The following is a 17,534-nucleotide window of genomic DNA, read 5'->3' as shown; positions in this document are numbered from 1 at the left end:
GATTATATAATGTCTTTTCTATATCTGCCTGCGTATTAGGTAAGACGTGAGTATATATTTCAACAAACGAAAATACAAATTCTTCCCGTTGAAATAACTTGTTGGCCATTCTGAGTAAGTTCACGGTCTTGTTTGGGCCATGAAGTTCCTGTCGGCGCAAAAGTGTTTTACCGTACAAACACATGTAGATGCGCAGTTAAAGTGTAGATGGAGTAACCGCGCTTCTCTGAAATGTAGATGGCGTGCCGCGTGATCGTAGTTACTACGCTATGACTGTTGGCCAGGAACAACTCTTATATATGAGGCAATATTATTGAAAATGTCGCGTTATAGCGAGTAATTGGTGTGAGAAATAGGAGGTGCGGGGTGAGAGCATGTGAAGACGGTAATTTGAGTGAGTCTGACGCTCAATGTGTTGGCAGCTCTTTCATAACATTAAAATAAAACTGCTCAGTTCATGTCCGTGTTGGCAGCTCTTTCATAGCATTAAAATAAAACTGCTCAGTTCATGTCCTTCAGAAGTTTACTCTCAACGCACGAGAGATATCCATTGACATGTGATGTGCTTTACGGGGATGCGGAACCTAAATTGGCAGTTTATCAAAATTAGGTGCAAAGGATATTTCTGTGCCAGGACCAAAACAGCAGTGAATTAAACAAACATCCATTCAATGTAAATAGTTTAATTGATCGTATTCATTAAGAATCCCGCCTAACGTAAAAAAAAAAGGTTATTTTAAGTATTTTATAGTCAGCACACAATGCCTAAAATACAATTCTGATTTAAAAAGAGACATGCCAGTATTATCCAGTCCAGGAGAAGAGATGAGCAGGACGTTCTTCAGAGAACATGGTAATGCACAACATGCTTTAATGGGTTATTTTTGGTCCAGAGAACAGAATGGATCACAACGTTACACAAGCCAGCGACTGGAAAACAACCTTATTCGAACCGGGTACATCAAATAAGAAAGGCTAAATCGATTTCATGTCAATGTTCCATTGCTATCAAACCATTATGTTCTTAATTGGCAGTAACTTATTTAAAGAAATAAACAAATGTCAACATTGAGGTCCAAATTAGATTAAAATTTAACGCTATTCACACACTCAAACAGTGTATGAAACCCTTGCATCCCGTGCTGTGTGCGTCGCTGGCTTAGTGTAGTTTTCTGATCCACTCGGTATTTAATGAAGTGATCCAGTATGAGAAGCCTTCATAGCGCTCTACAATAATGATTTGTTAGGCTATTGTTTTGGTTTAATTAAATATAAGAAATGAAAACAACTATAAGTTAATAACATTCAAATTGTAGAGCACAGAGCATTGTAAACTTTTGTTTAAACAATATTTACAATATGAACCTCACGGCTCATGAATTAGGAATTAAAAAAAGGGTACAACAAAATTTACGTTTGTAGCAAAATATCTGTACATTTACAAAACTTAGTTTTTTTGTTTTTTTTGCCATGTCGACGTAGAGGAGCCGTCATTAACTGACATTCTGCCAAATGGAAAGGTCACATGAAACAAAAACAAACATTGAAAGCTAGAATGAAACCTTTTTAGTGGTTAAATACTATACAATAAAAAATACAATAAGGATATGAAGATGGCTGCACTGATTCCAAATCCCCTTTGAACAATTTCAAACAAACAAAAATAAAGTATTTCGATCCACCTTCCATCGTGTATTCATCACATGGGCTTCAGTGTCCTGGGTACACTCTGCTAGTGAACACTCTGGTGGTATATTCATGTATTGACCCACAACACAACTGTATTCAAACAAAATGGAGGACACACTAACATCGCATCACTGTGATGGGACAGCCTCGTTCTCTCCTCACCAAAGAATAAGCTTTGAATGAGTCGTCCGTACAGTCAAGCATACAAATGATGTGCAATATAAAGTTCACATTAACCTGGCCCCATCCTCCAACAACTCATATCCCTCTTGAAATAATTCAAAGTCACCGTGGCACGGTCCTACCAGACCTTTTCTACGATTTTTCGAATCATCGCTTCAATCTCAACAGCTAATACTTTGATAAGGAACCCTTTTGGAGAAAAAAAGATTGAAAAGCCATTTTGTTTTGAAAAAACAGGAATCCCTGGAGTCTTGGAATGTGCTTAAGTAATGCGGCCTTGGATCCTCGTGCCGGAGGGTTCCGGAACTGTCACACGGAATGCGCTCCATACATTCTGTGCAAGTTCCAGTTCTTCTTCCCAGTATCCACTGCCCTGCTACGTATCACCGTATCATCCAGTTGGTTCATCGCATCCCAGATGTCTTAAGGATTTAAAGCCTGGCGGTGTTTCATGGATTGTAATGACTATCGACAATTGGACGAAAAACGAACCGAAAACTAACAACGTTATGACATCACACGAAAAGTTCAGGCACTTTGCAAATTACTTTTCTTTTCTTTTTAACATTGCAGACCACTCTCCCACTCCCTCGTCTCCATCGGTCTAACCCCCCCCCCCCCCCCCCCACACCCCAGTGCTTCTTATTCCAGAGGCTACTCCTACGCCAGAGATTCATTGTCTTTTCGTTTTCTTTCATGTATATATTTACATATTTATCTCTGTTGGTTGCTAGGAGACTCAGCAGCATCCTCCTCCCGGCATCTTCCGTCTCACATCCATCCGCTCTCTCTCTCTCTTTCTCCCCCTCTCTTTCTAAAACCATCGCACGTCCCTTCACCCATCCACATCACATCTTCCTGCGGTCCCTCGTCACATGACCACCTCCCCGCTGTTGATTGGCCGCAGGCTCTGGTCATCGAAACGCCGGCGGCCACTGCGACGCACGCCATCGGCTCGCCTGTATGGCTGGTTCCTCAGATCTGGTGTGCGTGTGCGTGTGCGTGCGTGTGTGGTGGGGACACAAAGCAGGGGTCAGACATATCGTGGGGTCTAGCCATCGCTGACGTCCAGTCTAACAAAGCAGCTTGAGTTTAAAACGCACGGAAACTAAAACACGATTCTCTCTCAAGTCTCTTGCTGACATATCATTTAAAATAACTACACTGGGGGGGTGGGGGGGGCTTTCGATGTTGCCTCCTTGCCAAGATGGAGAGAATAATACAGTTAGGTGTTTGGAATGATATTTGGCCAATGCTTTGCTGAAATTGTTGGAACCAAATGCGAAAAAAAATTATTCAAAGTGATGAATAATGGGGGGGATGAATAGTAAATAGAAATATGATCAGAGATAAAAAAAAACAGGTGGTGAGGTGACTGCACATCATGGTGGGGGGGAGGGAGGAGAGAGGGAGAGAGGGATGGAGGGAGGGAGGGAGGGGGGGGGAAGAGCAGGAGGGAGGGAGGTGAGAGGGGGGAGAAGAGGGAGGGGGGGAGGAGGGGAGGAGGGGAGGAGAGCGGGAGGGGGGAGGAGAGTGGGAGGGGGGAGGTGGAGTAAAAAGAGGAAATGCTTGCCAGGTTTGGGTCACATCCAGCACTACAGAGGATTTCCTTACCCTCGAGTAGACAGTGGGGAATATAGTAATATTATTCTTCTTTAGGGCTGGATGAGAAGAAGACAAAATGGAGGTTAAAATGAATAAAACAAAGACGGTAAAGCTATGGCGATGGGGGGGACAGGGTCCTGCTAAAGCATCCCGCACTGGGGCGGGCAGAAGCATTGCGGTCTGGCAAAGCGAGGGAGGGCAGAGGGCGTGGGGGGGAGATTGAGTAGGCCGCTGGCCAACGAACTTACACCAAATCACAATGGGGCGGGGCTTAATAGACATGGCGAGCTTGAGCCTGTTAACTGGCACAGAGGACGGCGAACCGAAGAGGCAGAAGCTTTTACTGTTTGTTTTAGTTTCCTGTGTTTTTAAAGACTCAAGACTGCTTTGCAGAGAGGCGGACCAGCACGACAGAACAAACCAAAACCCCATTTTAAAACACAGGGTGAACACAGAGTGGTTATGAGTGTTTAGATAACAAGGCGACGACACCTCCACCAACGCATGCATGCAACCACCCAATGAGCACCCAATAGAAAGCAAAAATGGCAACTAGGTGAGGTGCTTTTCCACTGGCGGCAGTTGGCTTTTGTTAGTCGGCAAGCAGTGAACACAAAACAATCAGGGACTTTCAAAACACCCCCTTCATCGTCTGCTGCGGCACAACACTTCATGCGTCATGTTAGAGATTAGGACCTTGTCACGCCTGCCAAGGCAATGAAAGTCATGTGACAGGAAGGTGACCTATCAGCAGATGGCCGAGCAAAGCACAAGGTAAGAGGTACGAAGGGCAGCAGGGATGCATTGTGGGTAACAACGGCGGCAGGGGGATTTGCATGCGAGACATTAGCAGAACAGCAACAGCGATGTCATCGTAAACAAACAGTGTTCATAGAAACAGGAGTTGAAAAGCATCATATTATATTTATAATATATAATACCAGAGGCGATAGCTCTGCAGAAATCACCGCATTAGTCTTAGAGGCATGTTATTGGTTAAAAGGTGACAGAGGTTAGAATTCATTATCTTCTGTCAGAATGGAGAGATGCTATAAAGTCACTAAATATTGTTATAATATTTATATATCTAGAGACGTGTTATTCCGTTTATGGTCAGCAGGGGGCGACAAACATCGTATATTTCGACGACTTAAAAACAGTCATCTCATGTCAGTCCGGATAAGGACGACCTCAGTCCCGGGCTGACATTTGGGTCTGCTGCGATTCGCTACGATGATAAATATATCTTCGTATATATTTTCACACGTATTTTCACATGCATTAGGAGCTCTAGACTGTTCTCCCACCACAATGTCATGCTGAAAGGGGAGAAAGACCCACACACATGCAAACACACACAAACACACTCAAACCCACACAAACACTTTCAAAAGCACACAGAATAACACCATCTCTATCCCCGGTAGTATTCCCGAGACGGGTCGGCTCGGAACACATGCACAGGTTACCGGCGACGGACAGTGAAAGAAAGAGTGTGTTAAGGCGCAAAGGCAAACAAACAAACACACACACACACGGAGAGAGAGAACGAGAGAGAGAACGAGCGGTGTGTTCCAGCAACCTTGGGGCGGGAGGAGCGGGAGCGAGCGTTCTACAAGCTTAGTAATGGTACTCGTCACTGAGGGCGGGGTCGCAGAAGAAGCGCGAGCCGCGCTTGGCGGTGCGCGCGGTGAAGGGCACGGTCTTCAGCACTGTGGTGACCGGGAGGGACAGAGGGACAGACAGCCAGAGACACAGGACAGCGTGAGGAGAAGCAGTGGGTTGAGCTGGTTAATGTTCCCCCAAAACAACAGCAACCACAACGACGCCATCGCCGACTGGTTCACATTGTGGAGCACATCCTAAACTGAAACTGCATTCTAGAAGGGTGTGTGTGTGTGTGTGTCTGTGTCTGTGTGTGTATGTGTGTGTGCATCCTAAACTGAAACTGCATTCTAGAAGGGTTTGTGTGTGTGTGTGTGTGTGTGTGTGTGTGTGTGTGTGTGTGTGTGTGTGTGTGTGTGTGTGTGTGTGTGTGTGTGTGTGTGTGTGTGTGTGTGTGTGTGTGTGTGTGTGTGTGTGTGTGTGTGTGTGTGTGTGTGTATTTGTGGGTCCGCCCGAGCAGAGGGCAGCTAGAGGGGGAACCAAACTATTGTGTTACTTGTCTATAGTCTTCCTAAGGGGTACACAGTACTGTTTTGAGGTTACTCTTTCTTTAATTGGTTTGAGAACAGCAAAGTGTTAACGGAAAAGCCAAAAGTTTACACTCTACTTTTGGGCATTTTCCATTTAATTCTGTAATTAGAACGTGTAGATGTTGAAGATTATATATTATCGTATATAACTATATTTATTGGTCCATGACAATATTGTACTATATATATATATATATATATATATATATATATATATATTCAACATCTACAGGTTCAACATCTACTGGAACATCAACATGTTCATGTAGATTTTGAACCAGAACTCTGCAGTTAGGATAGTCAGTGTAACTACACTTACAATTTGGTAGTTTTAAGATGTTGTTCATGTCCAAACCTGTGAATGTACAGCGTGGTCTACCGCACGTACCAAACTAATCCACCAGCAGGTATTAATAGCAACAATTACACAGTTTTAGTGGGCTCGAAACGTGATTGGATTAGCCGCGTCGTAAATGCATGTTTACACATGACGATACGTGTTAAATAAAGGCTTTTATTTTGAATTAATAGCAGAATCGTTAAAAAAATAAAAGCGCTTGCGTATCGTTAGTTGGCTGAGAATCCCCAAGTTATTGCCTGAATGTTGGGCACAAGAGAGGACCTGCATGCATTTATCCCTGAGAGAGAGAGAGAGAGAGAGAGAGAGAGAGAGAGAGAGAGAGAGAGAGAGAGAGAGAGAGAGAGAGAGAGAGAGAGAGAGAGAGAGAGAGAGAGAGAGAGAGAGAGAGAGAGAGAGAGAGAGAGAGAGAGAGAGAGAGAGGAGAGAGAGAGAGAGAGAGAGAGAGAGAGAGAGAGAGAGAGAGAGAGAGAGAGAGAGAGAGAGAGAGAGGAGGCGGGGCCAGGTGAGCGTACCTGTGATAATGTCTTCGATGGTTCCGTCCTTCCCTTCGTAGACATGTCGGCTGTCCTTCACCTGCTTCTTCCGCAGCTCCTGGATCAGCTCCCGCTGTGGATGCTTGCTCTTGGAGGGGGACTGGACACACACACACACACACACACACACACACACACACACACACACACACACACACACACACACACACACACACACACACACACACACACACACACACACACACACACACACACACACACACACGCACACACGCACGGCTTTAGAACATCAGTTATGTCCAATAATCCCCTGCAGTGTCAACGCTCATCAGTGAACCTAATCTCTGTCTGTCTGTGTAGGTCTGTGGGTAGGGGTGTGTGGGTGTGTTTGTGCGTCTCTCTCTCTGTCTGTCTGTACCTTCTTGTCCTCCTCCATCATGGCCTCCTGCTCCAACAGCTTCTCCATCAGCATCTGCTCCTGCCTCTTCCTGAACTCGTTGTCCTCGTCCGCTTGCTGTGTACACAACACAAACAAACAATGCAATGTCGACGTGTGTGTGTGTGTGTGTGTGTGTGTGTGTGTGTGTGTGTGTGTGTGTGTGTGTGTGTGTGTGTGTGTGTGTGTGTGTGTGTGTGTGGTGTGTGTGTGTGTGTGTGTGTGTGTGTGTGTGTGTGTGTGTGTGTGTGTGTGTGTGTGTGTGTGTGTGTGTGTGTGTGTGTATTAATGATGGTGGGGTTGGCTCACCCTGTAGGCCTTGACGAAGCGTACAAACACGGGGAAGAAGACCGAGGGGGGGGTGGCCTTGCTGTTTTCGCCGAAGAACTTTACCGCCTCGTCAAAAGCGTCCTGTCGGAGAAAACAGTAAAACAAAAGAAAAAAGTGTCAATCACTGCTCTCCAACCCTAGCCCTATAACCAAAGCCTAAAACCTAAGGGGACCCTACCCTAAAACCCTAAAACCAAACATCAAACCCTAAAATCCAAACCCTAACCCTGAAACCTAACTTCAATCCATAACCCTAAACCATTACCCTAAAACCAAACCCCAAACATTTACCTTAACCCTAAACCAAACCCAAACCCCATTGAACCCCTACAGCTGCCCCAGACGCCCGCTGCACTGGGCGATCCAAGATCCCTCACCCTAACCCCAACACTAACCCTTACTATAACCCAAACCCTAACTCAAACCCTTACCTTATCCCAAACCCTAACTCCATCCCTTACTCTAACCCAAACCCTAACTCTAACCCTATCCCAAACCCTGATCCAGGATCCCTCACCCAAACCCCAACACTAACCCTTACTATAACCCGAACCCTAACTCAAACCCTTACCTTATCCCAAACCCTAAATCTTACTCTAACCCTAACTCTAACCCTAAACCTAACCCTAACCCTATCCCAAACCCTGACCCTAACCCAGGTGCACCCCACCGCGGCCCCAGCTCACCTGGGCGATCTTGGCGTCCTCCTGCAGCTTGCGCAGCTTGGCCTCGTTGAGGGCGATGAAGTCCTTGAGCATGGTGTTGTGGCCGTGCATGCTGTACTCCCTCTTGGTCAGGTCCATGCCCCGCTGCAGCTCCCGCACGTCCAGCAGCACGTTGTCCAGCGACACTGCACACACACACACACACACACACACACACACACACACACACACACACACACACACACACACACACACACACACACACACACACACACACACACACACACACACACACACACACAATAAGGCCATGGCAACAACATATATGCATATATGTATTTTTAAATACGGTTTCAATATATTCCTCGAGGTAAAGAACATTTCTGGTTTATTTTAAGTGCAACATATTTCTCTGGTTGGGGGCCAACAGCACCTCCACAAGTGGGTCACAGCAACGGTGAAGTTTTTCTCCTGGAACCTTCTAGAACCTCACCTGCCGCTGCCTTCTCCACGTAGTGGATCTCGTTGTAGAACAGAGACACCTGCTGGTACTTCTCCCGCACCACGTTGGCGATGTAGTGCAGCAGCGTCTGCTTGCGGTCCGTCGACTTGGTGTCCAGCAGCTGAACATAAAACAAACAAAGAGAAATCGGGTTCATGAACATTCACAGTCCCCTAGCGGCCATCTTTGTTCTGATCGCCAGCTGGGTGGGGACAGGAAGTCCCGGAGGAAGGCCCATATAAGGCTTGAATGTGCCGTAGAACACTGGCGGATTCGAGGGGAATGAGGGAGGGACGTACCAAGTCTAAACTCTGTAGTTTGAATCCGTACACGGCTCCTCGCTTGCCACTGTTCATGTAGTTTCCCAGCGCCAAGATGATCTGCAAATTAACATTAATCAATAATCAAACAATCATTGATCTGTTTATCAATCCCAGATGGGACATTTGGGATATGCATGTGTAGATATCAACATCTTTTATCGTCCGCTAGTTTCTGATCTCAAAATCGTCCCTACAGTCACACGTCACACCGCCGGGAGTGTGTTCTCACCTCCAGGATCTTCTTCAGCTTCTGGGACGATTTGATTGACACGGAGGCCGCGATGACGGCATGGAGTTGCTGTGGGTCAGAGAGAAGACAACGTTAAGACTAGATGTAGCGCTCAACTCTCTTTCCCACTCTGATGACCCAAACTAATCACAAACAAATCTTTAAAGACAATACTTTTATAATGCCAGGAGAAAATCTGTTTTACAGCAGCAAGAGCGAGAACACTTACTGACAGAAAACTCATGTTTTTCATGAATTTGTTTGTGGCACAATAACAGCCTCATTCGTTTCCTGCTAGTTCAAACCCTGCGCTGCTTCCTCCTGTACAAACCCCGCTACTACAAAACAAAAGCGTCTTCTCCGCATCTCACCGGCGTGAGCATCTGCACGCTCTCGGTGAAGTTCCCGATAAAGGCCATGATGGTCATCTTTTGCATGAGCCGCTCGATCTTGCTGAAGTGCATCATGAAGCGGTCCTCGTTGGTCAGGCTCTCCAGCGGCTTGCGCTCCTTCTCGAACTGCCGCATGATCTTCACCTCCGTCTCCGTGGGCTGGAAGCGCATCAGGCACTCCACGTAGTCCACGGGCAGCGCGCGCAGGTCGAAGCTGAGGGCGGGAGGGGGACGCAGTGATTAAGGATAGCCAACGTGGTTACCTCTTTAGCCCATGTGGCTCACAGCGAAGTCTGATCCAGTGTCGTTAAGGAGATGTCTGCATCTTGTTCTAGGGTGCCTACAGATAAGGGCGGACATGGGCGGAGAGAGGGGATTCGAACCCACAACCAGAACTCCACCCCTAACAACTACACCATACTGGTCCTTAAAAAATCTTTCATTTTCAAGAATAGATTTTCTAAATAAATGTTAAAAAAAGAAATTGTGTTAGTGTTCCTGATCACTTACATCGACATTCTTAATCAAAGATAGTTTGATTAAAGTGCACCAACGATAGTCCACACCCAAACAACAATTCCCAAACCATGCATATCACAGGCGTAAAAAAAAAAAAGCAGAACTCTTATTTTGAAAGGGCTTACATTTGGATGGACTTGCTGATCTCCTCGGGGGTCTTGCCCACCTTCCGCAGCGTGATGGCCAGGTTCTTGGCCCGGTTGGAGTCCAGCAGGGACACCTTAGTGGGGCCCTTCTGGGACACCTTCTGCTTGCTGGAGATCACGTCCAAGGCCTGCCCCTGGGCCTTGGTCTTGAACATCTCCTCAAACTCGTCCACGTTCAGGTCCTGGAAGGGCACAACAGTCAACCGTTAGTTCTGCTCGTCCCCATCAGCTCCAAGGGACTGCGTCCGTAGTGAGACTCTAAATATTGTGTATTAAAACACGTTTGTTTGCTTAACATCTCTAGCTATTATTCCTGTGAGTAAGGTGTACTTTTAGATTGAACGTCGTCAAATAAATGTAGAGCAGACTGCTAGTTCTACAAGCCCAGTAGGAGGCGCTACCTCCAGTATTCTCTCGTCGTCGATCTCGTTGAAGACGGTGCCGTTGATTTGGTTGGGCTTCAGCGCCACCCAGTTGAACACGGGCATCCTGAACTTTGTCTTGATGGGCTTCTTGATCTTCACGGCTGGGCGGCACAAAGAGAGGTTAGAATTTAGCATTTTGCTCTCTTTACCGGGAGAGACGTCAGCTGCATGCAGACACACACACACTCTCACACACACACACACAAGACACGCACACACACACACACACACACACACACAGACACACACACACACACAAACATGCAGAAGGGGTCTGGTGTTGGAGCTGGTGGTGGTGGAAGATAGAGTGGAGGCACGACATGCATACTGCAATGACCTTCTCTGAGACATTAAATATATATTTGGTATTAATGTAGTTTCAAAATCATCCCAAAGTTCCCCTTAGCTTGACACTTTCCATGTCCCTGCTCTTGGTTCTGAATAAAATCTAGAAACATATCCTCATTAGAGGAGATTCAACTTTTGGAACTTTCGTATCGTACTGACTAACCCTAACCCTAACCCTAGTTACCAGGGGGTGCTATCTACCTAACCCAGCTAGACGCCAAACTTGGCTTTACACCTAGCCCAGCCAGATGCCTAACCCAGCTAGCTACTTAGCCTAGCTAGATACCTAGCCCAGCTAGATACATAAGCTAGCTAGATACCTAACCTAGAAAGATACCTAGCCAGATACCTAGACCAGCTAGATGCCTAACCAAGCTATATGCCTTATTAAGCTAGATACCTAACACAGGTAGATACGTAACCCAGCTAGATACGTAACCTAGCTCGATACCTAGTTTCTCCAGACATTTGAGAAAAGTCCTGACTGATTGGCACGGCCTCAATGAGGGGTTTATATCAGAGCCAGCAGGGGCTGGAGATAAGGGATGGGAGTGAATGTGGTTGGAATGTGGCAGTCAGGTTTTGACACAACACATTCACAAACGGCCCCAAACACACACACACACACACGCACACACACGCTTATCTATTGCCATCATCGGCCTGCTACAGCAAGTCCTGCGTCTCAGCCTACTAGCACTATCATTTTTAGGTCAACAGTAGCACTTAAGTCTGTGGCTCACAAATACACACAAAGATATACACACAGACTGAAACGGACAAGGACTCCTAGCTACAGGGTCGACCCAGAGAAGAAAATCATGCAGTTTGAAACATGGTATTTTTAGAGATGTTTTAGAAAAAGATGGTTTTGGTCATTTAGTTTTGAAGGCACATGATTCATCCACTTATACATGGTATATTCAATGTGTTTTGGAGTGAAAATACCATTTTCCAAACATAAACAGACAGAGAAGGTGGTCTCGACAGACAGCAGAGAGGGGAGAGTAAGGGGAGGGGTTGAAGACTGAGGCAGACCTACAGAACAGTTTGATGGGTCCCTCTGGAAGCCGGACAAAAAAAAGGTTGAAAGAAATTGAAATAGAAATTATTTGCGGAATGAAAGCAAGCATCTAGAAAAGCCTCTACATGCAAATCCCTCTTAAAGACATGTTCCACTGTGTCTCTGCTAACGGGAAACACTGGTTTTCAAAGTTATTCACAGTTGAAGTTTGGAGCGCATTCCCACGTCTCCGCGGCAGTGGTGATAAAAGCCCCACATACACATTAACACTCAGGCATGCAGGGCAAAGCCAGAGGGCTCCACAGTGTGTGAATCCTGGCTGACTGTTCTCTTTCTATCACCCGCAACAATCTCAGCACAAACATATTAGCGCCCGAGTCACAGATAGCTGCTCCCCGGTGAGTGAGCGAGACAATGCAGCCTATCACGCGGTCGGACCACTCCGCACAGAGCTCTATCACATCCGGCGCTGTCCTCCACAACCCCCCCGAAACTGGGCCGGTTGGAAGGGCCGAGATAGAGCCGAGATAGGAGCCCTTGTTTGAGATTGTACTGATAAAAACCAACCGAATAAAACCCCCCAAACAATCAGTTCCCGTTTGCCGACTTAAAACATGGTAAAAACTAATCTTGCACCGCCAAGATGTGATCAAACAACCCACACTTCACGCGCAGATGCCTTCATTGTGTGCATTATGACGTCGTTCCATCAGGAGTGTTTTCACAGCTCCAGGTGCGCTCACCTGCGAGGCCGGAGTTCATGATGACGGTGGGCGTTCCGCCGCCTCCCGGGAGTGGAGGGGGAGGCGGGGGAGGTATGGACCCCCCCGACGAGGGGAGGGGAGGAGGAGGAGGTGGGGGAGGAGGGGGAGGTGGCGGTGCTATGAGGGAGTCGACCGGCGAGCTCCCGTTTGGCACTGAGAGAGAGAGATAGAAACAAACAAGGAGGAGGGAGGGAGGGGGGGGGGGGAAAGAGAGAGAGAAGAGAGAGAGAGAGAGAGAGAGAGAGAGAGAGGAGAGAGAGGAGAGAGAGAGAGAGAGAGAGAGAGAGAGAGAGAGAGGAGAGAGAGAGAGAGAGAGAGAGAGAGAGAGAGAGAGAGAGAGAGAGAGAGAGAGAGAGAGAGAGAGAGAGAGAGAGAGAGAAAGAGAAAGAGAAAGAGAGAGAGAGAGAGAGAGAGTTAGAACGATATTAGGAAATGTAAAAACAGAAAATGGCAAATCAGAGAAAAGGGCTAACTATTCTTTTAACCTTTCCCTAATTGAATCACTAAATGTAGCTTTAAACACTCTGCGATACATTAAAAAAGCTCGGATTTCATACTCCAGTGGGCATCGTTTTACGGAACCACCAGACAGTGACTAATGTCCATTTACAAGATTGCTTTAGAAGCGCTCCCTCCTGCCCTCTAGTGGTCAAAATGGAATGAATGCCGCTTTAACAACATAAACCTACACAAGCCGTTCATCGGAGGAGGTGGTGGAGGAGGAGGAGGGGGAGGTGGCAACGGGGCCAACATCATGTCCCCCGTATAGTTCAGGACCCCGCCTCCTGGTACCCCGCCCCCCTCCACGCCGGGCGGTAGCGTGAGCGCGCCGGTGGGGGCGGTGCCGGCGGCGCCCGGAGCCAGGACGGAGGCGTCCCCGTGGCCCTTCTTGTGGCCCTTGAGCGTGCCCTGCTTCTCCAGTTCCTGGATCTTCTTCTCCAGGTTGCCCTGGCGCTGCAGCGTGGCGTCCCGGTCCTTCACCATCTGCCGCAGCGCGTGCACCTGGGAGCTGGCGTCCTTGTACACTTCCTGTTTCCGGGTTCATGGGGCGGGAGGCGGGACAAAGGATGAGGATGAGGATGGTGATAGTGATGTAGGTGGAGAGGATTTTAGGATGATTAAAACAATTAATAAAGTTGATTAATGAAGTGAAAGACTTCTTGTTCATTGAAAGTTAACATCTGGGCAGGTGAGAGTTTCTGGTGAGTTCAGCTCAGAGTTGAGGTCGGGTTGGTGATTGTATACATTTCTAAGACTGGGAGGAGACTGGGAGGAGACTAGGAGGAGACTGGGAAGAGACTAGGAGGAGACTATGAGGAGACTATGAGGAGACTGGGGGGAGGCTAGGAGGAGACTAAGAGGAGACTGGGGGGAGACTAGGAGGAGACTGGGGGAGACTAGGAGGGGACTGGGGGGAGACTAGGAGGAGACTGGGAAGAGACTATGAGGAGACTATGAGGAGACTATGAGGAGACTGGGGGGAGACTAGGAGGAGACTGGGGGGAGACTAGGAGGAGACTGGGGGAGACTAGGAGGAGACTGGGGGGAGACTAGGAGGAGACTGGGGGGAGACTGGGGGGAGACTGGGGGGAGACTAGGAGGAGACTGGGGGGAGACTGACCCGGATAACTTCCAGGTCCTTGTTCCGCTGCATCAGCTGCTTCTCCAGCTCCACGATCTTGGACATTGCTTCGTTCTCCGTGTCCTGTAGCTTCTCTGACAACTGTCAGACAGCAACAAGGGAGTCAATGAGTTATATATGTATGAAATTATCGTCATCCTCGTCGAAATCATTATTATATAATAATAATAGTAAAAGAAAAATAATAATAATATATAAATTAAAATATAATTATAAATAAAAACAATTGAGCAAAAAGTAGAAAGACAAAATTCGTGAAGGCAATAAAATATAAATTGTGTGATCTATGAATGCCTCCATTAAAACACATTAATGCACATTAAATTTTTTACTATGGAGAACTTAGGAGAACCATAGATGCGGGCGAGGGTTCTCACGTGGGACATGTTCTCCTCCAGCTCCTCTACCCGCTCCAGGGCGGCGTTCTTGGTCTCGGCGTCCTCCAGCAGCGCGCCCACGTCGAACACGTTGTCCAGGTACGCCTGGATCTGCACCTGCAGCTTGTCGCTCTCTGTGTGCTTTAGCTTCTGCAGGGAGGAAGCAGACAGACAGACAGACAGACAGACAGACAGAGAAACACACACACGCAGACAAACACACACACACACACACAGACACACACAGAGACACACACAGAGACACACACAGAGACACACAGACATGCAAACACACACACACACACACACACACACTTTTAGGTTTGGGATGGATATTCTGAGAGTCTTTTGAGAGTCAAACAAGTAGGAATCTCATTGGGTCTGGCTTCAGAGAGCTCAGATCATTTAAATAGAGTCGGAGCTGAAGAGAGATCACCTTTAGCTGTCTCTTCAGAAGAGCTTGGTCGTTGATATTGTTTGTGGGTTTATAGCTTAGTGCACATGTTCTTCCATCGTTTCTTCCTATCTGTTTGATAGACCTAGTGGGCTATCGCGGTGGATACACCTTACATCCTTTGAGAACCCGTTCGGCCTGAGTCTGTATATTATCATCTCTTTCTGCACTAGGTTCTTCCGGTCTCCCCCAACTCACGTCGAGGTACTCGTCCAGAAACAGCTTGGTGAAGTCGTACTGCAGGTGGACCCGGAAGTTCATGTCCTCCACCGAGTGGACCACGATGTTGATGAACTGCATACACGCCACCTGGAGGTAGGGGGGGTACACAGCCTTGAGGTAAGCTCGGAAATGGGGGGGGGGGGGGGGGGGGGATTTCTTAGGCTGAACGAGGGAACACACCTGATGGATAACTTCACACGCAAATTGAGGTTGAAAAGATTCATAACAAAATAAACAGCAGGGATGAATACATTTGATTAAAACGAATTATTGCTCAACATGTGCATTTAACATATAATCTGTATGCATTATGCAGTACAGACTGTACAGACAGATCCTGGTAGCAGCACGTATGCATACACATATACAAATGAGTACTTCAGCTCTCATATGTGCCATGGGCAGCCAATGGGAAGCTGATGGGCAGCCAATGGGCCTTAGCCACCTAGCGGCCATCTTGGCTTCATCTTGGTTCTAAAAGCAAGCTGGGGGAGGGGGGGGGGGGGGGGGGAACTGAAAGCATCGACACTCCGTGAGCCGTTAGGTGAACAGGGCCCATGGCTGACTCCACAAACAGATCAAAGGGATTCTCCTCTGTTGCAACGTCAAATTCTCCTCCTCACTTAGCGCACATAATGAACTTCCTGTGTGAGGGGCTTAGGCCACACACTCCACGGCGTTCTCATGACGCTGAGAACGCCGTGGAGAATGTGTTTGCTTTCGCGCTGGTGTCAAATGACTGGCCGACCACCCAAGGCCCCTCAGAGTGGACTTGTGACTCGTGGCACACAAGGCCTATTCAAACACAGCATCTGTTGGCCTCTGGCCCACTAAATCAATGACACAGACACACACGCTCACACACACACACACACACGCACACGCACTCACACACACACACACACACACACACAGAGCTGACACCCTTCAGTTGAGAGGCATATCGGGAGGGAGGGTTTTGGGGGTGGGGAGAGGGGGAATGGGGGGGGGATTACTTATAACCGCCACTTTTCACAATCGCAGAGTCTGTCAGTCGTCTCCGCCGGGCTAATTAGCAACAATGAGCTCTGAGATTGATTCAGCACGGAGCCAAGGCGGAAAGAGCCTGGATCAGTCTTGGGCTGATATAGGCTCCGTCACAGAGCTCCAGGCTGATATAGGCTCTGTCACAGAGCTCCAGGCTGATATAGGCTCCGTCACAGAGCTCCAGGCTGATATAGGCTCTGTCATGCAGCCTCCGTTCCAGGCTGATATGGGCTCTGTCACAGAGCTCCAGGCTGATATAGGCTCCGTCACAGAGCTCCAGGCTGATATAGGCTCTGTCATGCAGCCTCAGTTCCAGGCTGATATAGGCTCTGTCATGCAGCCTCAGTTCCAGGCTGATATAGGCTTCACCGGGGGAAGGCTGCTGTCCTGATAGAGGGTTAGGGTTAGCGAAGAGAGGCGCACTTTTCACCCTACCATGAAGTCAATGTTGTTGTCTTCGTTCCTGAAGTGCTCCATTAGCTTCTCGAAGCGCTGCTCCTCCACACACACCTGAGGGGAAAGAACAAACAAAGGGTTCATAATGTTATACTTGTAGATGAAGAGATGCATGTCATGAAGGACCAGGTAGGGGTCAGGGGGCAGCCTACCACAGGTACACTGTGGACACGGGGATCGAACCCAGTAACTTTTGGGCTGGCCGCTTCACTCTCTCTGTGCGATTTACCTGTAATTCATTGGCGGAGTGACCGCCTCCCCAACATGCAGCACTAGTGCCCGTTTTATGGTCCACTCTTGCCTAAGTGCACTCAGTGCCTCCCCACTGTAATCACACCCGAGTGCCCCGGCCAGTTAGTCTCTAGTGTGGATGCACACACCCGTCTCTCGAGTGCACGTATATTGTTTAATGAAATAGAACACCGTTGACAAACTCACTTCCTGACATCCACCGTTCACCAACCGTACGCAGTTTTTTTTTCCCGTAGGATAAGTCTGGGATTCTCGCCTCTGATTGGTTAGAAGGGCTCTCCTTTAGATCATGTTTTCATCAGTCCTTGGTGTTTGCGGGAGTTTAGGGTTAGGGTTAGGGGTTAACCCTTACCCCAACCATCACCAATCGGAGGAGAGCCCTTCTAACCAATCAGAGGCGAGAACCCCAGACTTATCCTACGAAAATAAATTCGCCAACCGTACAGGATACACAACCAATACCACATAATTGATG

At 47.7% G+C, this 17,534-nt stretch overlaps 1 protein-coding gene across 4 annotated transcripts in view; it reads right to left on the bottom strand.

Annotated features, from left to right (window-relative positions):
• Window positions 1-2,485: 2,485 nt before the first annotated feature.
• Window positions 2,486-17,534, bottom strand: part of LOC130373007 (formin-like protein 2) — a 48,777-nt gene continuing 33,728 nt past the window's right edge. Inside the window, exons 10-27 of one of the 4 annotated variants that reach the window (XM_056579198.1) lie at window positions 16,787-16,861; window positions 15,302-15,412; window positions 14,650-14,799; window positions 14,252-14,353; window positions 13,320-13,659; window positions 12,610-12,783; window positions 10,471-10,595; window positions 10,049-10,251; window positions 9,384-9,618; window positions 9,013-9,081; window positions 8,760-8,840; window positions 8,452-8,581; window positions 7,980-8,143; window positions 7,273-7,374; window positions 6,946-7,041; window positions 6,546-6,666; window positions 3,449-3,533; window positions 2,486-2,856 (exon numbers count right to left, since the gene is read on the bottom strand). In XM_056579198.1, the coding sequence (XP_056435173.1) occupies window positions 2,787-2,856; window positions 3,449-3,533; window positions 6,546-6,666; window positions 6,946-7,041; window positions 7,273-7,374; window positions 7,980-8,143; window positions 8,452-8,581; window positions 8,760-8,840; window positions 9,013-9,081; window positions 9,384-9,618; window positions 10,049-10,251; window positions 10,471-10,595; window positions 12,610-12,783; window positions 13,320-13,659; window positions 14,252-14,353; window positions 14,650-14,799; window positions 15,302-15,412; window positions 16,787-16,861 (2,433 nt within the window). In that variant the 3' untranslated portion in view covers window positions 2,486-2,786. Of the gene's footprint in view, window positions 2,857-3,448; window positions 3,534-5,059; window positions 5,190-6,545; window positions 6,667-6,945; window positions 7,042-7,272; window positions 7,375-7,979; window positions 8,144-8,451; window positions 8,582-8,759; window positions 8,841-9,012; window positions 9,082-9,383; window positions 9,619-10,048; window positions 10,252-10,470; window positions 10,596-12,609; window positions 12,784-13,319; window positions 13,660-14,251; window positions 14,354-14,649; window positions 14,800-15,301; window positions 15,413-16,786; window positions 16,862-17,534 lie in introns of all 4 variants that reach the window. The other 3 variants (XM_056579200.1, XM_056579201.1, XM_056579199.1) reach the window with 3 other exon arrangements.

The sequence above is a fragment of the Gadus chalcogrammus genome, chromosome 20 (assembly GCF_026213295.1).
Source record: "Gadus chalcogrammus isolate NIFS_2021 chromosome 20, NIFS_Gcha_1.0, whole genome shotgun sequence".
NCBI classification, from domain to species: Eukaryota; Metazoa; Chordata; class Actinopteri; order Gadiformes; family Gadidae; genus Gadus; species Gadus chalcogrammus.
Note: the sequence above shows the minus strand (reverse complement) of the source record. Positions and strands in the feature narration are given on the sequence as shown.